Below are 20,398 nucleotides of genomic sequence, written 5' to 3'. Positions count from 1 at the left end.
GCCGCTTCAGTTCCAAAGACGTCACTGACAGGCCGCTTCGTCGTCCGCAGCCTAGGCAGCTCCAGAGTGTAACTATGGCGCGATTAGGCTTGCTTCCAATTTGTCTCCTAGATGTTCCTTCGGAGAGGGTGGAAGTATGTAGCCCCACAATATCATTTGACGGCTCCGCGCGGGAGAGCATAGCCGCGCCGGCGCATGTTAAGGCCTAACTAAAACGTCACCCTTCCATCACCATAAAGAGTACTGACTCTCGGCGCATCACCTTGTAAACTTCGCCTCTTCTTTGCAATAAGTGTTAGTAGGGACAGAGACAAGCGCACTGGAAAACCACCACAGTTAATGGGAAGGTCTTCCATTACACAGCGCTGCTTAATATTATGAAGGCCTCGGCTGATTATTGGTCCAAGTTCGCCCTATAATTTGAAACAAATTAAAAATATGCCAACAAAAAACTACCAGTTCCCTTCTTTGATAACCTGGACTTGGCCCGCTACCATCACCGTTGCCCATTGGTCTGGGGCTGAAGGCGCGCCTGCTGTTCATTGTCGGATATGGCAGATGTTCTGCTAAATTTTGGTCTCTGCTCTATCTGCATGAATGCTAATACAATTTTTTATAGCTAACGCAATAATATTTGCCTGTGCATGGTTTAGACTGCCCTGCTGCCTTGGAGTCAGTGAAGGGCAACGGCGCAGGAGGTCACTCGACCAACTTTGCTCGCATGGAGGATTCTTGTCTCATCACGTAGTAGAACAAGACTCTTAATCACTTCCTTGAATCTAGAGAAGAGCTATATAAAAGGATGCTTCTTGTTTTTGCATCGTACCCGGTGCCTCTGAAGGCCAATTGTTGAGCAAACGGGTTATCGAAGATCTATAGAGCCGTGACCCCGTCTTCCCTCCACCGTAATCTAGTATCTTGCATTCCTTTGTTTTCTATGCCGCTTAGGAGGGCTGCCTAGCGTAGGCGCTAGTGGTGCCATATCGTGGGGAGTTCTACTGGCGACCTGGTCCACTGAACACAGGGGCAATACGTGTTGCGAGGAACCTAGTATCTGTGCAGGACTATATCGCTAGCCTGCGCTAATCCGCCAAACTCAGTGATCCCCGCTTAAAAAGGCCAGCAGCTGCCTCGCCCGCTACACTAAGAAGTTGCAATATCCTCAGCAAAGCAAGTGACAATAGCGCCCGTTGTAGCTAGCTGAAATTAATCATAATAAGCTTTACACCTACTGCAACAAAGAGGAATCTACCAGGCGCAAAGCACCCTTTGACAGGCCGGTCTTTCGTTGCATGGGAAACAACTGCATTGAACCACATTAGAGTTACACACCACAAGGGTAGATACTCTCAAGTATCACGCAACTCGTGGTACATTTGGTGTGAGTTCCATATGCAAAATGCTAAGTGGGCGGCCTACACTCTCCGTTTCCAGGAAAGAAGCCGCAAGGTCAATCTTCCCTACTAATCTGCCTCATTTCTACGCTTGAAAAATTCCGTCACAGTCTAGTAATTTCCAAGTCCTAGGAGAGCAGTGCAGATATAAATGTAGATGCATGCTACATCTTCCAAACTGGCAGATCTAGGACCCTTATATCAAGAAGGTCACTTTGCAATCTTCCCTGCTGCTCCATCCAGCCAGCCTCCGTTAAGGCGGGAGATGAAATCCGCGCAACATTCCGGATCGGCGCTTGGAAAGGCAGCAAACCTGAAAGGTATCCACAAATAACATGATTCAAGAGTACAGCAAGTGGCCAAACTCCTTTGCAAAAACTGAATTAAAGGGGTCAACTTTTGGTGAAACTCATACTAGCGTTAGAGGCTGGTGCTACTGAGGAAATAGTCCGCTGAAGGGCAACGCGACAGCAGCTGTTGCAGAGTGGAGATGCGCATGCACCAGGCACTCACCTCCGGCCAATCTGGTGCGCCAGGATGGCTGCGTCCTTCACCCTTGCCCCAGGGCCCCATTCGCTGCGGACCCGCAGCGCACAACTTGAAAACATTGTCTCTAAAGGAAAATGATATCATATCTAACTGGTATTTCCACCCGAAATATCACAATGAAACGAGCGCGACTAACCTCAGAGATCCTGACGCGCCGACTACTTGAAGCCACGGCGCTACCCGAACCCTAAGCTTGTGGAAGTCAAGGCGCGCATCCGCAAATGAAAAGGGCTCCGCACTGTCGCCTTCAAGCCCCACAGATGCAGCGGAAGCTGTCGTACACTGCCCCACTGGTTGCCCAAGCACTTTCTCCTTTAAGGCCTGCGTTGGCGGTGATTCACTTGCTAATTCACTAAGAGTCGCATGTATGACTGGAAAATCTCCCCATTGTCTGTCGCGGAGGCTCTCGAATTGCTTAACAAGATTTAGCAGCTGCTTTGGCTGCGCAACGTTTTGAGACTTCTGCGTATGCCTTATTGTCACAGGCCACTGAAGCTCGGCTAGCGGTAAGAGACGAGAGCACATAACCAGACGGTCCGATGCCAAGATGATGCCTTCTCGCAGCAGAAAACGCGTCACTGTTTCCTCTGCTGAAGAGATTAAGAGGCCCAAAGCGAGCAACCCAGCAGCTCTCTCTTCTTGCTGCTCGCCTGAAGACTTGTGGGGGTGCAGTAGCCGTTGCAGTGGAAGTAGCAGGTGCTGCATGCGGTTCACAAGTGCCTCAATCTGCTGGACGCGTACTGAAGCTTGAACGTGGAGCAGCTCGGCCTTGGTAGCCCAAGCAACGGCGTCTCTGTCAAACCTTTCCGCCGCCGCAAGGGCGGCAGCCTGAAGATGAGGAAAAAGATTTCCTGGAAGCTGCAACTCAGCCACTATCACAGCATCTCGTGCAGCTTGCAGAGACTCCTCAAGCCCTTTCAGTGCCTCTGCAATGTCCTCATCAGCCGCTGCTCTCGCTGCAGCCTCTGACGGAAACGGCGGCCGGGCAGGGCTAGCCTTCTCATCCAGCTGCGACGGACTGTAGACGCACCCCCTTCCAAGAGAGAACGCGCGCCGCGAGCTATGGGCGCCAAAAGCATGCACAGTAATCCACGAAGCACAAGGCAGCGACGTCAAGAACTTTGCCATTGTGGATAGGCCTGAAGTTTCGTGCTTTGCATGACTGAGCTGTGTGGTGTCACTGCCGCCTGCAGCTCCACAAGCTGACGCTTGGGGGGCTCCCTTCTCTGTTGCACAGGAAGTAATCACTTTGTCCTCGCATTCGCTAGGCATCAGAATGTGCCCCAAGCAATGAGGATGCATCGCACAGATGACGACGTCTGCCGGATAGCGGGCCCCGTCTTCGCAGACAACCTCAGCTGCTTTCCCCTCACCGGCTCCAGCCCTAGGCAGTGCCTCAATGCGTACAACTGGCGAGCCCAATACCACAGAAACAGGAGGACCCTGACTGGACGGCGACATAATGCTTTTCTTCAGCGCTTCAACTAGCTGCAAAATCAAACAGCTGGACGACAAAAATGCGATGTGGGATAAACTAACCAGCAGAACGGCACCGAGGCTACTGTTGCTGATACTCCGTCTACTGCTGCTGCTGCGTGCGCAGCTGCCTTTAATATGAGTTTTCTCTTATTTGGTCAAGAAATTACCTGTCGCATGCCTCCGACCGGCGTAAACACGCCGGCCCCTTCTGTTACCACTCGCTGCACCGCATCATGGCCTTTTGGAAATGCCCTGCAGCCTTCGACAGGAAATATGCGGCCTCCGCCATCAATAAAGCTGCCATCTCTGCTGTCAATGGTGCTGCTGCTGCAGGGGCTGTTCTCCTTTTCCTGAGCCCCTCTCTTACGGGCCAGACGACGCTCAGCCAGGCAGCCACGCAGCAACGAGCCGTACTGCTGCTGCAGCAGCCACGCTCTTGGGAAATACGCTGCAGCAGACAGCTCCGCCGCATCTCCTGAAGAGCGCAGCACACTGAAAATTGCCAAAGAGCATAATTAGGTTTCTCACGGTGCACTGCTGACCAGTGAACTCAGGGAAGAACGCGCAACTCCGCTGAAAAATTTTGAGCTGCTTCTTCTAGCAAAAACAGATAGCATTTTAAGCTGCACTTGCAGCCCTGCATGTGGCTGCTCGCAATCTTGCACACAGCCGGTGCTGCCGCTGTGCATGCAGCTGCTTTTCTGGGAACGAGCGCAACACCTATGGACTTCAACTTGACTGGGCTGCTGCTGACCTGCATAGCTGCAGGCGCTGAAGGCGGGAAGCAGCACAGCGTTGGAGAAGGCTTTACAGGAGTGCAGCTCAGCAAAGGCAGCGACTGACATATCTCTTGCTGCTGGACTGTTGGGGCCCCCCGTGGCTTGCCGCCGACGAACTGCCTCCTTAGTTAAGCAGCTTTCACGAATGCCAGCAAAAAGTGCCATTAGCACATTCAGCCTTGACAGCCCGGGCCTGCTCCGCCCACGCTGCGCTGCTGCTGTTGCTGTTGCTGCCGCTGCTGCTGAAGAAGAAACTTGCGAAGTGGCAAGTTCCCGTTGCCTGAGTCGTAGCAAGGGAGCCCTCCAGCTGCCCCTCTGTCCCAGCCACTTGCAGCTGCTGCTGCTGCGCACCAAGGAGAAGATAGAGGCGGCCTGGCGCCTAGCAATAACCAGCTGAGAGGGCAGCAGCAGCTGCTGCAGCAGCCGGAGCACATGGCCGCCGCCGGGGGCCAGCAGGTGAGGCGCACCTGCTCCAAACTCCATAGGAATCAGAGAAGCATTGCCAAGATCTGTAGGCATTTGTATCGAGTTTCCAAAAACAGTGGAGAAATGATCTTCCTGGCCACTGCCTCGCAGCGCGCCAGGGGCCACAGAGAGGTGCTGAGTAGGCAGGCGATCTTGAAGGACCTGGCGGACCAAAGGCAGAAGTTTCTCCGACTTTTCTGCGTTAATTTCACTTCTCTTTTCTTTATTTCTCTCTCCTGAGGCAGCAGCCCCCTCCCTATCAGCCTGGGGAAGCTGCAGCCGCTGCAGCAGCAGCTGCAACACGCCTGCATCTGCGTATTCCGTTTGAATGTATTCCCCCCCTAGTTGCTCCCGCGCTTCTATGAGCCTTATGTTCGCGTGCTGCAGCTGCTGCTGCTGCCGCAGGTAAAAGACAGTGGCGAGCCCGCTGAGCCCTCCCCCCAGGACGCTGCAGGCAAAGCCCATGTGCAGATTGGCAATCACGAGGCCTTTGAGGCTTTTGTGCACAAATAAAATGACTAAATAAAGATATTTTGCGCCATTTCTGCACTATCATCGACTTTACTGTCTTTGCAGTTCAGCAGCGGCCTGCCACTTACCATATTTCGGGCTGCGGGCGTTCCTTCTGCATAGCTGTTTCATGTGTGGCTTTTGCATGTTTCTTTCGTTGAGACTAGAAGTCCAATTGCAGTTTATTCTGGAGACATTGAGGAATAAACTTTGAATTCGTTCAAGTTTTTGGCTCTCAGTAGCTCACGCGGGAAACTGCAGAGCTTCAAGTGTCTGCAGCAAATGGCAAAATGTCTTTTTTGCAAAAACAGATTCAATTTCCAAAGAAGGATGGACTGTCTACGGACTTTGGCTGGAGAGTTCTTCACGGGAAATGAAACAAGAGGGAACACTGAGCGTTGGCGGCTCTGTGGATTCAAAGCGCCCAACACACAAAAGAAATAATAAAATAATTCAAATCTGCAGAAACTCAAAACTTGAATTTCTCAATGCCCTGCGTACACCGCAGGCGACGCCGTCGAGGCCATCGAGGCCCCACCGCGACACCAGAGGCCACGCTGAACCGACTGCTGATGATCTGCACTAAAGCTGCAAGAAATGCACAATTTTCAACTTTTTTTGTTTTTAAAATGTCAATATTGAGGTTTTTGCGTTCAAATGAATGCGCCAAGTGGCTGATTTGCACTGCACATGCAGCCGTGGGCCACCACTCCATCTAAGGGCCACCAAGCCCGTTCAACAGGCGATCAGAAAACACCAGAGACAGTGACAGTAATTCTTGGTTTGGAGTTTCCTGCTGCTTCCCGATATGAGGAGGGAAGTTACGCAGTGCGTATCACAGACACTTCGCAGCAGATGCAACACAGACTCTGCAGAAGGACTCCAACATACAAGTACTAAAATGCCATTAAAAAACCGGAACTAATTGGAGAATGTGCAAAAGAGTCATAAGTTTACGTTCAATTCAAGGTCATTCGCGCAAAGCCGTCCGGTCTGTATTGACTGCTGGGATGGTGCCGCCTGGAACCCATCACTTAATAAAATGGCGCTAACGAGAAAGACATTAAGAACTTAATTGATCGACACAAACAGAAAAAGTTGTTATACTTTCAGCATATGGAAGCTGGAAGTAGCAGTGGCTGGAGTGTACGTACACCTTTTCCTTGCTGGTGGCAGAGCGCTGGGCGAGTCCTGTTGGACGGGGCGTTTCCAAGTGGGCCTTATCGACTCGATAAAAAACAAAAATGTTTCGTCTTTCCGTGTTTTTTTGCATTTGGGCAGCTCCCGCAGTCTTGGGAGCTGCGGCGGAGAATGGTTTGAAAGTTGCATTCGGTAGTTCCCGTGGCACCGCCACGCGGCGCCAGCGACTACCCACTCACCTGCCCGAATCTAACACAAAGTCTTGTAAGATTTCGGTGTTAATTTTTAAATTAAGTGGAGCTTACGTTTTTATCTCAGGGTCTCCCGTGCTTGCCTCAGTTAAGGCGCATCTACACATGCTTGAGCCAGACGAAGGTTCGCAGCTACGGCTTCTTTGCATTAACAGCACAAGTCTATTCTTTGCAAACAACAGAGGGCAACGAAAGTGAAGAAAAGGCTGACGAAGCAGAACGTAAGCCAGCATCACAGGAATGCGGCCAACAGAAACTCTCATAGTGCAAGTTCGGAGCTTCAGAAGGCGAAAAAGAAGCCCCTGAAAGCCCCAAGGAAACGGAAGCTTCTGTTTCTGAAATGGAAACTGCCGAAGACAAAGGGGAGGCGCCGAGTGAGGCCGCCGAGGCAAAAGCTGAGCCAGAAGAGGGGGGGGAAGATGAAGGTTGGTGAAGCTGAAATTTGCTGGTGAACACTGCATGCATTTATACTTTAACTGACGGACGCAGAATGCAAGCAAGAGGAAAAGGAGCTTGAAAAGGCAGAAGAGAAGATTGCGGAGGCCCAGGAGGAACTCAACAAGAAAGAAATAAAAGCAGAAGCTGCAGAAGCAGCAGAACTCGAAAAAAGAGCAAATGCAATTGCCCAGACAGAAGCAGAAGAGGCCGAAGACGAGCAGCTCAACGAAGAGGCATAGAAAAGGCCGCTGCTGCAGCTGCTGCTGCAGCTGCTGCTGCAGCTGCTGCTGCAGCTGCTGCTGCAGCTGCTGCTGCAGCTGCTGCTGCAGCTGCTGCTGTAACGGCCAATTTCTACGCAAGGCTGGGCAGTTACTCAAGAAATGAAATAACAAATATGAACAAGTGCGAATTGCTGGAGATGAAGAGCACTTGAAGGCAATCTGCAAGTTCTAGACTAAAGAGAAGTTTCTATTCAACTTATTCGCCGTTTCTTGTCAAGAAAATGCTGGGGAAGGGGGCATTCAAAAGCATCTTTAAAACTGCCATGTAGTCATTGTTCACTAATTTTTTTGTCTATTTGCTTCTTAGAGTTCTCCAGTACTGAATTTTCTGAAATGTGGAAAGCCGCTGTGTTGCATTATTTTGCTGCAGAGGTGGAGTTGCAGGGGACCTTGGGAGCTATTTCCTGTTTAAAGTTGCATAAAATATAATTTTAAAATAATAAATGAATTAGAAATTATTAATTCATCAGTCTGGGGTGACAGCGGGGGCTCGGGCGTGGCAACCTCAACTCCCTGTCTCGTATTTTTGGCGCATGCAACACAGTCCAGAGTCCTCTGCGGAATCCGAAGAAGAAGTAACATTTCTTGAAAATTTGTTTAATTGGAAATAAAAATGCAAAAAGATTCTAAATAATGTAATTCGAGGCAAACAGACAAGAGCAACTCGAGGCCTCTGGTGGGACACTAGCCGCGGCGTGGCACTGGCCGACAGCCAAGTGACAGCTTTCCCTCCCTAGCACCGGTGATTCTTGCGAATAAAACATCCAAATGAATCCCAAATGTTCTTTTAACTCAATATTTCTCCTTTTCACGGTGATGAGAGACAAACTTGCCCTTAATGGGGGCCTCGGTCGGTCCTCTTCCCCGTCGTCGGGCTCCGCCAAGAACACCGCCGGCAAAGGCCTTTGCATGCATCGCTCTGCAACCTAAGTCCCATTATTCTGCATGTTATTTCATATTTTGGCTTTATTTTGCTTTAGGCCTCTGCGCCACTTCCACTTGCTCATTCCGAGCCTCGGGGGGCCCCCCTGAAACCCCCGCTAGCCCCGAGACGGCCTCAGTGCCAGTCTTCTCTCCACTGGCCCACTCTCTACACAAAACTGCGAAAAATAAGTGGCAGCGAAGATGGGAAGTGCAGACAGAAAGGGGGGGGGGGCCCCAGGGGGCCCTGGTCCAGGGGCCCCGCGGTGTTCAGGGTCCGCTGGCTGCAGTTTCAGCGGGCCTAGTGAACCACTGGTCCACTGGAGGGGGCGGAGGCCCAATTAGTTCCCCTTTAATTACGCCGTTGGCCTCTCCCGGAGGTCCAGCGCGGCTGCAGGCCCCCGCAGCCTCCCCCAGCCTCTCTGGCCCCAGCCGCTGCTGCTGCAGTTTGCTGCAGCCCCTCAGCCTTCCCGGCCAAGTCCCCTGCACTGTCTGCAGCGCTGCTGCTGCATGCAAAGGGCCAGAGGCCCCCCCGGCGAAGAGCTTTCAAGAGAGCTTCAGGCGGAGCTTGGGGGCCCTTCTTCGCAAGCTGAGGACCACTGGTCACCCGCAGGCCCCGCAGCGAGCTGTGCAAGCCCCCGCAAGCAAGGGCTGGCTGCGGGGGGGGACCAGTGGTCCATCTGCAGACGCGGAGACCACTGCAGCAGCTGCCCTGCAGAGGGCCGGGGAGCCATTGACTAAGGGGGGCCCCCAGGAGGCACTGGGGGGCCCCCCACCCAGCCAAACTGAGGCCCCAATTGCTTCAGAAAGCAAAGCCTGGGAGCCTCTGGGAGCTGCACCAGCTGCTGCACCAGCTGCTGCACCAGCTGCTGCAGCAGCTGCTGCTGCAGTGGAGGCAGAAAGAAGCAGCAGCAAAGCTTCGCTGTTGGGTAGTGGGCAACAAAAGACGAAAAGGCTGCAGCAAACAAGTGCTGCTGCAGCACTTTCTGAAACGCATGCACAGCACTGCCACTCGTCATCCTCAAAGGAGGAGAATAATTCACAAGTCCGCAGAGAAGGCCCCCAAGTACCGGCTGAAGCTGCTGCTCCTGAAGAAGACTCAGACGCAGCTCCTTTGCCAGCAGCAGCAGCAGCAGCAGCAGCAGCAGCTAGAGGGTCCCCTGAGCAGCAAGCGGGTGCAAAAGCTTTGCTGCATGCTAAGAGTGAAGGGGCAAATGGCCCGCAGGGGCTGCTGCCTGCAGCAGAGGAAAAGGGGGCTGAAGATTTTGCTGCCTCTGGTGCAGCCTGCAGCAAAGCGGAGGCAGCAGCAGCTGCCGGGAAAGCCCCCGTGAATGGCAGCAGCAACAGCAGCAGCGAAAGAGAGTGCCTGCTGCAGCTTCAAGGTGATCCTGCTGCTGCAGCAGCAGCCCAAAGGGCAGGCGCAAAGCAACCGAAGCGGGGACCCGCGGCCTCCGCCGCAGAGACGGAAAAAGCTGCTGCAGCGGGAACTGCTGCTGCACTTGCTGCAGTGGGGACTGCTGCTGCAGCTGCTGCAGCTGCTGCACGTCAAGAGGGACGCCTGCCTGATTTGCAGACAGCGGGTGAGCCCAAACAAAAACTTCTGCACTCTAAAGCGTCTGCTAGCCAGTTTAGTCTTGAGTTTCTTCTTTGAAAATAGTGAAGCCCTGCAGTGTACGTACACCCGAAGTTTTCTTGCGCTTCCTGTGACGCAGTGGCCGACCAGCTGCTGCTGGCCCTCAAGGGGCCCCCCGCGCAGCAGGCCGTTGCTGTGGGGGCCCTGCAGGCCCTTATTGCTGCTGAGGGGCCCCTGAGGGCAGCAGAAAAAAAGGCCTTTGTAGTGCTGCTGGCGGGCAGTCCGCCTCACCTGGACGAGTCCGAGGGCCCCCCAGATAGCAGCAGCAGCAGCAGCAGCGGCAGCTGCAGCAGCAGCAGCAGCGCAGTAGAGCGTCTGATGAGCAAGGGGCTTCTAGTTCATCTTAATCGCATCCTCAGCAGCCCCAGCCCGAGGCCCTTCTGGCCGCGTTGGCTGCAGCGCGAGGCTGAGCCAAACACGACTCAGTCGCTGCTGCTGCTTCGGCTGCAGCTAAATGTCTTGAAACTGTTAGCTCAGCTTTCCGTGTGGGGCCCGCAGCTGCAGCAGCAGCTAGCCAGCCACAAGGGCTTGCTGGCTGCGCTGCACAGAATAAGGGCAGGGGCTTCAGGATATCCTGGGCGCTTAGGGGCCCCAGGCGAGCCAAGGGCCCCACAGGACTCTGGGGCCCCTGGGGGCCCTCCCGTGGCTGCAGGGGATAGCAGCAGCAGCAGCAAAGGCGGGGCAGCAGCAGCAGAAATAGGCTTTCAAATGGCCTCAAGTGCTCCCCCAGGTCTTCCCAGTTCTGGTTTCCCTGCTGCTGCAGCAAAAGCCTCAAACGCGGACAACAGGGCGCTGGAGGGGGGAAGCAAAAGAGACGTAGGAGTGCACCTTAAAGAGGGAGCTGCTGCTGCTGCTGCTGCTGCTGCGGAGCAGCTGCATGCAGCAGAGCCAACTTATACTGCGCGTTCCGCCCCTTTAGACCAACACCAAAATTCACATCTCCATCAAGAAGGCTTGACACTCTCTCCGAAGCCCTCTGACGCGCATGGAGGAGCAGCAGCAACGTCAGCAGCAGCTGCTGCTGCGAATGCTGGTGCTGCAGCACAGCGTGGGAGAGCGGCGGCGCCGCAGCTCGGTGCAGAGGCCTCTGCAGCAAACAGCCCCAAAGCGCCAGCAGCACTTCAGGCCCGCAGCAGAGCAGCAGCTGCTGCCCGGCTCGAAGAAGCAGACCAAACAGTTCAAGCAAGGACGCTCAGCGATTTGCAGCTGTTGAGAGCAGCAGCAGAAGAGCTGGCGGCGCGGCTGCTGCACTATCTCGAGGGAGTGCGCAGTAATGCCCCCTATGCAAAGGAACTTCTGCTGCTGCAGCGAAGCCACGGGGAAGGAGAAGTTTCCATGGGGGAAGGGCTGAGGACTGTACAGACAGCGCCGCTGTCGGGGAGAGTTCGGTCATTTCTGCTTTCGTTCAAAAGACGAACTTCCTCAGGAGAGTCGGGGACACCCAAGGGCTGCCACTTCAATTCAAAAGAACTCCAAATTCCAAGCTGCTCCTTCCCCGCTGCAGCTGCTGCTGACTTACCCAAATATGACAGCCACAAAGAACTTGTAGGCTGCAGCGGCGCCAGTGGCCCCTCTGCTGCTGCTGGAGAGGCCAATGGGGTTTGCGGCGATGCAGGTGCGGCGAGGGAGGCAGCAGGGGAATTCGGATTGAGGAATGCAGAGCCGGCAAAGAGATGGAACTGGCTAGATGTCATGCGGCTGTTGACTGCGCCTCTAGAGTGTACGTACAATGCAGCGTTTGGCAGCAGGAGCCTCGGGAACAAGTGCAGCACAAAAACGACAGAGCAGGAAGCAAATAGAGGCGTTTTTTGGGTGCCAATTTGCCTGGCGGGCGGCAACGGGGGGGTCTTTGCGGCTGTCGCTGCTGTGCTTGGAGACGCAGTGGCAGCAGCAATGAAGGAGAAGGTCACGGAGCGCCTAAGAGCTCTTTCTTCGCAGCAGCAGACCGTGCATGCAGAGAGTAGTGGCACTCAGCCGCAGCTCGAGCTGGAGCAGCAGCCGCAGCTGCAGCTTGAGTCTCAGCTGCTGCAGCTGCTGCAGGATGTGCACATAGGGTGGCCGGAGCCCGCAGGCGGCGCGGCGCCCAGGTGGGGCGTATTGGGGATGGCCACAGTTTCGGAGCCGCCAGGGGGCAAGAAAGGGGAGGGAAGCAGCATTTTCTCTTTTGCTGCAGACAAATCGGATGAGAGAAGCAGCATCAGCAGCGACTCTCTCTCAGTTGGTGTGACAGTACAAAACGAAAAGTTGTACTTCACACCCCTGTGCCTTTTGACGGGCTCCTCAGCCTTTCAGGCTGCAGTGCAGCCCGCCGCCGTTGGCGCGCTGCTGAAGGCAGCAACCCGCGGCAGCAGCGCGTTTCAGCTGGAGGCCCTTGAGACACTGTTGTCGCTGCTTCGCAGCGACGACTTGGGGGTACTTGAGAAGCTCTCGCGCGAGCTAAAGAGCAGCAGAGCAGCGGGTGGCACGCCGGGAGCCAGCGAGCTTGATAAGGGGCTTGCAGCGGCTATATTGGCTCCCTATAGCAACAAAAGTAGCTGGTGGTGGGGCTTTGGGAGGGGGGTGGCGAGTGATGCGACAGATCTGATAATGCGGGAGAAAAAGCAAATTGCGGCTTTGAATTTATTGTACGAACTGTGCACGAGGGATGAAGGCCTGCTCAAGGAGCTGCAGCAGTACAGATCATTGGATGCAGCGCTTAAACAAGTTATTGGCTTTTGTTCAACAAAGGCCCCCGCAGCTCGCGCCTGCAGAGCAGCTGCAGCAGCAGCCCGCCCCACCTCCAGCTGCGCAGGCGAGTCCGCACTGCGGGTAGCAGCAGAGGTGGAGCTGCTGCAGGTGGCGCAGCTGCTGCCTCCCGGCGAGCGGCACAAGAGGGTCCTGCTGAAACACGCCAGGCCCTTGCGTCTAGCCACTATCCTCTCAGCTGCCTTGGGATGGCAGCCGCGGTGGCAGCCGCGGGTGACGGGGCAGCGTGGGCTGCGGATCCTGGCCTTAGACGGGGGTGGCACTAGGGGTGTTCTAACAGTTGCGCTGCTGAAGGAGATCGCAGCAGCTGTGGGTCGAGAGTTGAGTGATGTGTTCGACATCATCTGTGGCACGTCAACAGGAGGGGTGGTGGCGCTGCTTTTGGGGTTGGAAAAAGCCACAGCCAATGAACTTGAGGCTCTATATGATACTTTGATTCACGAAATATTTGTTAAAGACTCCGCAGCTGTGGCTGGTGCACGGCTTGTTGTGCGCCAGGCCTATTACGATGAGACCCTGTGGGAGTCGCTGCTGCAGAGGGCGTTCGGCGATACACGAATGATTGACTTTGCTGCCGACACAGCAGCCCCCAAGGTCTTCTGCTTGTCTACAAACGTGTCCACAAGCCCTGCAAAGCTAGTAATCTGGCGAAACTATAACTATCCCCACAGGACAAGGGGCTCAGCCTCTGCGGGATTCCATTCATCGCTCTTCAGCAACAGGGTGGGTGGGGGTGCTGTGTCGCGCATGCTGCGGTGGCCGTCTTCGCTAGCTCTTCGCTCCAGCGAGGGTGCGGAGCCCCATGGGGGACGATATGAAGGCTCTTGTTGTGTGAGAGTGAAAGATGCGCTAAGAGCAACGACTGCTGCGCCAGGGTTTTTCAGCGGCAAGAAGATTGGGGGTGAGCTGCTGATGGATGGGGCGCTGCTGGCGAACAACCCAGCAGCTGTTGCGATCGCTGAGGCGAAGGCTTTATACCCGGGGGTGCCTATTGAGGTGGTAGTAAGCATTGGCACAGGTCAGTGTGCCCCAGAGAGATGCGACACACGCACAGGCTGGGATGGTGTTTTCAACCAGCTTGTGAATGCAGCAACAAACACAGAAGCAATTCATGAACTGTTGCAAGATCTGCTGCCGCCTACTGCCTACTTCCGGTTCAACCCCGTGATCGACGCCATGCCCATCGACGAGACTTCGAAGGAAAGGCTCGAATCACTTAAAGTTGCAGCCAAACGATTTGTTGAAGAAAAGCGAAACAAAGAAGACATACAACGCCTGGCGGACATCCTGCGTTCGGCCAACCTCATTCAAAAGCAGAGCCAGTCCTTCCTGCGCATTGTCTCTCGCCAAACGGCGGCTTGCAAAAGGTGGATTCAAAATGCAGGAGCTCGTTTTATAAGTCACACAATAGGAGACGAAAGGGGCACCATCAGGGCCTCCGACTCTGCCCTTGTGCGTATTGGCAAGTGTTTTCTGGAGCAGCCTCAAGCAAGCTGCAGTAGCACGGATAACGACGGTGTCTCGCTACAGTTGCCAGAGAAACCTGGTGAGGACGCTGCTGCAGCAGCAGCTGCAACGGCGACAGCAGGCAACCGCAGCGGCGAGGTTGCAACGCCCGGCTCAGCAGCAGGAGCCCCTACCGAGGCTTTGGGGGCCACAGAGGAAGCTGAAGCGCTGCTGAGGTTGGAAGGAGGAATGGGAGGGGCCGGAAGACGTCGCTCCTTCCTTGCTTGGCTAATGAGCTCCCCAAGGACTAAAGCGAGACAGAAATCAAAGGACAATGCATTTGACATGCTCGAATTGCTCGGGCGCCAGCACCTGTCATCACGAACAGATGAAGGGTTCGAAACCCTCGTGCCACTCACTGGAGTCCGCCATGTGCTTCACGGGATCTTCCGGCGAATTCAAACGCAGTTGTGATCTTCCACCCACCAGTGGGGGACATCGTTTAACGGTTTGAGTTTCGAATAACTTGCAGAGAAGTGACCTTGCAGGTCCTTTGTAACTTTTACTTTTGCCCTGCTACACCTAACTCAGAGGTAGCTCGAGCTCCGCATAGGCGGAGCTCCAACAACTGCGTCTGTAGTGAAATAGACGAACACAAGAATTGAAACTGTAGCCCTAGCAAGTGTAAATGCGCATATAAGCCTCTCTAAACGCATACTGATAAGAAAGTATTCTGCGAATATGCAATACCGTTTAGCGGGGCCTTTCCACTGGTGAATTCGCAGTACTGAGCCACACGTGGACGCAAGCGGGTTGTGTGCGGCGCCGTGGCATTCGTGTACGCATACTTCCGTGCACGCAGACTACGCGTGCATGCATGCATGCACACTTGCACAAACTTGTGTTGAAATATGGGTATTGGCGAGGCAAAGAGCGGGAAATAGTGACGAAAGCAGGACAAGACTACTCGGATTCTGGTACGCACAGCCTTCCCCAGAACTAGGGGAGCAAAATGCCCTGCGGCGAATGCAGTTTGCATTATATTCGCGATTTGTTAAATACAAAAGTGGACAAAATGAACTAATTCGAGTTTACTCGCAAACAGCGCGGAATCGTGGAAAGGTCGCATGCAAAATTAAGGCATGTGAGTTTGTCTCAAGGAAAAACCGAATGGTAAAGTGTGCGAAGTCTGTTCGTGTTCGCACGGAAACGCCCGATTCTCGGGCTAGCTGGAGGCATGCAGGTCTGGGGACCTTATTCAGATTTGCCCCGCTAATTATTGAAGCAAAAGGCTGTTTGTATTCATAATATGTTCATAATATGTGCGAACTTCACTTCATTCCTAAGTAATCGGCTGCTATGAGGAGATCTATAGCAATCTCGGGCTCGATTTCAAACTCAAGGGGGGCCCCCCCCTCTTCCCGCCACTGATATCTACGCTTTAAGTACTCCACTGCTTTGCACAGTGTGTTGTATCTGATGCTGGGGAGGTTCAGTTCTCTCGTTTTGCTTTCAGTGAAGTTCCCCGCGAGCATGCGTTCTAAGAACTCGCACTCCTTTGCAATGTTCAGCGGCACGTCCACCCGCTTTCCCTCGCTGCTTATGAGGTGCACAATGTCTGCTGCTGCTGCTGCTGCTGCGGGAGTTTGCTTCCGCTGCGGAGACTTGCCAGAGGCAGGGGAGAGCGGCGCGTCCGAAACTGAAGAAGAGGGCTCTCCCAAGCCCGCAGATGTACAGACAGCGTCTGCAGACATATCGTCCGCGCAGTCCTTTCCTTCTTTGCTCTCCGCATTATTCTCTGCCGGCATTTTCGAAGTGCGAAACGCGCAGGAGTGCTCGGGCAGGGAGGGCGACGCTGGGAACAGCCTCTCGCCTTCGTTGCCAAAGAAGAGTTTATCGCCGCTTCCCTTCGACACTATTGCATGCGGCTTTCTCGAAGTAAAGAAGAAGAAGGCGGGTGGGACTTTACTATGTCAGCGCAAGCAGCCAGCACCAGCACCAGTTAGCCAACGAGTAGTGCGCTCGGGATTTTGGCCACTCATGCTGCGATTGCGGATAGTATTAAAGATTCAGAGCCAACAGTTGAAGGGCAACGCATAAAACCCTATTTAGTGGCAGTGAGAAGTTGTATTCTCTGCGCTAGACATGAAACGAAGAGTGGCCGAGACCGCCGTGCAATGCGGAGGGTCGGTAAGCTGCGGAAAAGTCCAAGGTCCACGAACTAAATGAGCTGACTCAAAATAAAACAGCTATATCAATGTTAAAAAATTAGTTTTTTTGCAGTGTCACTGCATCTACGCCAAGATACGAGTCTGCAATGCATGCAAGGTTCAGCCTCCATGGCAGCCAGTGAATCATCGACTCAATAGAGTTGCATTATTTTACTGCATGGGAAAACAAATATACGAGGAATACGGTCTATTTAGTTTACAGGCCGGCTAACTGCTAGGCAATTGTTTGGGGATCCTCATTCGCTTTGCAGGGGTCTAACGTGGCCTCGATCAGCAGCGTGCAGACTGCACCCGGGCCTTTTTCTGGTTGAAATATGGAAAGTTATATTATGCGTGTTATCGAGATAGCGTAGCGACATGGAGGAGGCGGGATTAGTGAAGAATAAGCCTCCACTTTCCCCCTGAACAGCCCGGGCTTGTGCAGGCAAGAGTGCGCACAATGAACGCTTTCCGCGTTAGGCACCTTGAACAAGCCCTCCAGCTATACTACGCGCCGCACACCACTGGCCACCTCCCTCTGGATTTGTTCTTGCGGCACTACTACAAATGCAACAAGAGCGTCGGCAGCCAAGACAAGAAGTTCATTACGCAGCACATCTACCAGATCGTCAAGTGGAAAGGACTCCTTGACCACGTGACCCCGCCGCCAGCTTCTTGGTCCAGCCGGATCCGCACTTACTTCGTCTCGGACAGGTAATTCGCACTTCAGCGTTTATTTGGAATTGTAATTGAATGTTTCGTTCTTCTGAACTCTGAAGACTCACACCTCGTTTCAGGGTCTTCACTGAACACTTGAATTCTCTCTTCAGATGGAAGCTCCAGACACAAAATGAGAAACTCCCGCCTTCAACGCGAACTTCTTTCCCTCCCGATTTATTCAATCGCATTCAAAACGCCTACGGCACTGCCAAAGCCATTCATATTTGCAACACGCTGAACGAAGAGGCCCCCACTTACCTGCGGACGAACACTCTGGCCATAACTCGCGACCGCCTTTACAACTACCTTTTGAACAAGGGCAAGTCTTTTCGAAGCAGCAGCGACACACCACCACAGTAGAGAAGCAAAAAGTTGCATGTTGAGTGCTGCATCTTGAATGTAGTCTGTTTCATCAAAGTATTTTTCGTACTGAATGAGTTTGATCCTACGTTTCTGCTGCTGCTGCTGCTGCTGCTGCGGGGTGCTGCAGGCATAGCTGTGGAAAAAAGCCCCAATTCCCCTTACGCGTTGGTTCTTCCCCAGCGCCAACGTCTTGGGGATTTGCCAGAGTTCCACAGGGGGTATTTCGAGATCCAGGATGAGGCCAGTCAGCTGGCAGCTCTTAAAGTTGAAGTGAGTTTCCACTTCACAATAAAGAAAAGGATATTCATCAAATATAGTTCCATAAGTTGCCTTAATGCTTGTTTTCTTTCTCGAAGAGGCTTGGGAACTTCGTAAATTAAAATTGGCATATTGTGTGTGGCTTCCTCCACTTAGCACGAGGTGGTAGTTCCGGTGGAGGGCTTTGATTGTCTTTTTGACTTTCAGGTAAAGCCCGGCGACAAAGTTTTGGACTACTGCGCAGGCAGTGGAGGAAAGAGTTTGGCATTTGGCCCGCAAATGATGAACAAGGGGAAGATCTACTTGCACGACGTGCGGGAACGCATGCTGCAGGAGGCGAAGAAGAGGCTCAAAAGAGCGGGAATTACAAACTACACCATTGTCGAGCCGGGAAACCCCACTCTGTCCAAACTTCTTGGGGCAATGGACTGGGTGCGGGGGTTGGCGCTGCTGCTGCTGTCACCAGCTTTCTCTGCACTATTCCTTTCTGTTCATGCAGCCCAACGTGAAACTTGCAACAGTTTTGTCTTTTTTCTAATTCTGCTTTATCTATTCACACTTTGTGCGACGTTCTGTGCAGGTTGTCTGTGATGTTCCTTGTTCCGGGACGGGCGCCCTGCGGCGAAATCCTGAAATGAAGTGGAAATATAAGGACGAGAAGGTGCGGCTGGTGGAGGGTCTTTGAAACTCGCACTTAACATGCTTTTTAAATGCATGCTTTACGTAAATAAGTGCGCACTTTTTGTTTATAAACTAGCTTTCGCCTGGTTGACTCGCTGTTCTGCACGTGCGACTTGCAAATGCAGCTCATGGACTTCGTTGCACTGCAACGGCACATCTTCAGCAGCGCCCTTCAATATGCGAAGCCGAAGACAGGGAAAATCGTTTACATCACTTGCAGCATCTTGGACGAGGAAAACGTTCACCAGGTATTCACTTATTAATGGAGTTTCCGTAGTTAGCAGCGCGCAGAGCATCGTCTCGGCCAGAAGAAAAACATGTACTTAGGGATAAGTACATGGCAAACACACTTATTCCCGCGTTTGTCTTTCTTTAATGGCATTTCAGGCTAAATTCTTCTGTCAAAAACATGGTCTGGTGTTGACAGAACCGCCGTTCCACTCACTTCCGACCTCACATGGGATGGACGGCTTTTTCTGTGCAATATTTTCTCGGCCTTGATCATCAGCGAGTCCGCTGAATAAGCATTAGAGCCTGCTGCCCAGCAAGTCAGTTGGCTTTCGGAATATATAAATATATAATTCTTGCCTTTTAAATGCTGAGCAGCTTCTGCAAGTACTTGCTGCAGCCGTTGTTGCGGCAGCACGAGCTGCTGGGCTTAGCTGAGTGTGCAGCGCCGTTGCTTCACAACTCCGTGAAGCGAAAAACTCTTTTGTCTACTCCACAATTTTTGGTGAATAGGTTTTAATTGGTCCTTCGTAGCTGAGCTGCAGCAGGAAGCTGCAAGTGTCTGCATACCGCAGGGAAGCTCACGCTGGAGCTGCTGCTTCCGTCAGCTGCCAGTGCAAACACGTACCCACGCTGTTCTGTTTGGCAACTACCCCCTACTTGCAATTTCCAATAAAACTTTCACGAAAATGGTGAAACCAAAGCAGACTTCAGAGGACAAGCTCCGCGTGCTGCACAAGCTCGTGCTGGATTCCGATTCTTTCTTCGGGTCGAAGGAAATCGAGAAACTGGCGGAAAAAGCAGGTTACAGAAGCATGCAAGCGAAAGGTCAGCCCTTCTGTCTTTTCAAAATTAAATTGGATCATAATTTTTCTTCTTTGGTCACGAATGAAATTGAAACTTCCGCGAAGACGCGGTCAAAATGCTGCTCGACGAAAATCTTGTTCAAACCGACAAGGTCGCCGCTTCTTCAGTCTTTTGGTAATCCCAGTGCCGCCCCACTGCCCGCATCGAGCGCAGTTTTTGCATTTTGAAACAACTAAGAAGTTCATTTATTTCAATAGTCCGTCAGGGCACTTAAGAGCCAAGCTTTCGCTCAGCAAGACGCGGAGCTGCGAAGCCTGAGGTGGGCTATTCGTTGCTGCTGCTGCTGCAGCAGCAGCAATCACGCGCAGCCTTCAGAGAACAAAAGGCGAAGCTGCTGGCCCTGCAGGCCCCAGCAGCAGATCTGGAGTCCCTGGCTTCTGCAGTGAGTTGCAACTCGAGTTCGCCTCCGCAGCGCCGCTGCAGCTGCTGCTGCTGCTGCAACAGGCAGCAGCAGCAGAGGCCCTCCTCGCCGAAGCAGATCAACTCGAAAAGAAACTTCGACTGCTGCAAGAAGAGGCTCGTGCTGCTTCTTGCTGCGACCCGCTGCAGTTCCAGCAGCTGCAGCAGGAGATTTCGTTTGCCCGCGCAGCCACAGACCGCTGGACAGACAACATATTTATCATTCGTGGGCTTTTCAAGATGCAAAACCTTTCCATTTATTTTATTTATTTTATTTATTTTATTCAATTCAATCATTGATCACGTTAGGCCAGTTCACCAGAAGCCGCCTCGGAGTTCCAGAAGACCAAATCGACCAGCTGCTCGACTTGTAAGCTCCGCCAGTCTGTGCTGCTGCTGCTGCTGCTGCTGCTGCCGTTGCTGTTCCCCCGCTGCACTGTTTCGTGCATGCCTCATGCTGTGCGCGACGCAGACCCGATGGCTGGGACAAGACAGGTGCTGCTGCTGCTGCTGCTGCTGCTGCTGCTGCTGCTGCTGCTGTGGACGATTAAGTGCTGCAAAGGGGTCGACAGGTCGACATCTCGCGCCCGATTCTTCTGCTGGACACAAATCCCAATTGTTTGAACTCAAGTTATATTTTA

At 53.2% G+C, this 20,398-nt stretch overlaps 6 protein-coding genes across 6 annotated transcripts; 4 read left to right on the top strand and 2 right to left on the bottom strand.

Annotated features, from left to right (window-relative positions):
• Positions 1-1,604: 1,604 nt before the first annotated feature.
• On the bottom strand, positions 1,605-5,131 carry ETH_00015845 (uncharacterized protein; the record flags this gene model as incomplete). The annotated part of the gene is made up of 5 exons (XM_013374657.1): positions 1,605-1,707; positions 1,908-1,970; positions 2,080-3,431; positions 3,590-3,897; positions 4,177-5,131. The coding sequence occupies 5 exons, from the start codon at positions 5,129-5,131 to the stop codon at positions 1,605-1,607; spliced, it is 2,781 nt and encodes a 926-aa protein (XP_013230111.1).
• Positions 5,132-6,907: 1,776 nt separating this feature from the next.
• On the top strand, positions 6,908-7,244 carry ETH_00015840 (uncharacterized protein; the record flags this gene model as incomplete). The annotated part of the gene is made up of 2 exons (XM_013374656.1): positions 6,908-6,992; positions 7,057-7,244. The coding sequence occupies 2 exons, from the start codon at positions 6,908-6,910 to the stop codon at positions 7,242-7,244; spliced, it is 273 nt and encodes a 90-aa protein (XP_013230110.1).
• Positions 7,245-8,124: 880 nt separating this feature from the next.
• ETH_00015835 (patatin-like phospholipase domain-containing protein, putative) lies at positions 8,125-14,505 on the top strand (the record flags this gene model as incomplete). Its single annotated transcript, XM_013374655.1, has 2 exons — positions 8,125-9,787; positions 9,920-14,505. 2 exons carry the CDS (start codon positions 8,125-8,127, stop codon positions 14,503-14,505), a joined length of 6,249 nt encoding a protein of 2,082 aa, XP_013230109.1.
• An 857-nt stretch (positions 14,506-15,362) lies between these two features.
• ETH_00015830 (elongin c, putative) lies at positions 15,363-15,839 on the bottom strand (the record flags this gene model as incomplete). Its single annotated transcript, XM_013374654.1, has 1 exon — positions 15,363-15,839. One exon carries the CDS (start codon positions 15,837-15,839, stop codon positions 15,363-15,365), a length of 477 nt encoding a protein of 158 aa, XP_013230108.1.
• Positions 15,840-16,701: 862 nt separating this feature from the next.
• On the top strand, positions 16,702-18,764 carry ETH_00015825 (NOL1/NOP2/sun family domain-containing protein, putative; the record flags this gene model as incomplete). The annotated part of the gene is made up of 7 exons (XM_013374653.1): positions 16,702-16,955; positions 17,072-17,280; positions 17,452-17,594; positions 17,790-18,014; positions 18,163-18,243; positions 18,389-18,511; positions 18,651-18,764. The coding sequence occupies 7 exons, from the start codon at positions 16,702-16,704 to the stop codon at positions 18,762-18,764; spliced, it is 1,149 nt and encodes a 382-aa protein (XP_013230107.1).
• A 416-nt stretch (positions 18,765-19,180) lies between these two features.
• On the top strand, positions 19,181-20,308 carry ETH_00015820 (uncharacterized protein; the record flags this gene model as incomplete). The annotated part of the gene is made up of 4 exons (XM_013374652.1): positions 19,181-19,319; positions 19,648-19,983; positions 20,067-20,127; positions 20,230-20,308. 4 exons carry the CDS (start codon positions 19,181-19,183, stop codon positions 20,306-20,308), a joined length of 615 nt encoding a protein of 204 aa, XP_013230106.1.
• Positions 20,309-20,398: the final 90 nt, after the last annotated feature.

This window comes from Eimeria tenella, genomic scaffold (genome assembly GCF_000499545.2).
Source record: "Eimeria tenella Houghton genomic scaffold, Eth_scaff22, whole genome shotgun sequence".
Classification (NCBI taxonomy): domain Eukaryota; phylum Apicomplexa; class Conoidasida; order Eucoccidiorida; family Eimeriidae; genus Eimeria; species Eimeria tenella.
Note: the sequence above shows the minus strand (reverse complement) of the source record. Positions and strands in the feature narration are given on the sequence as shown.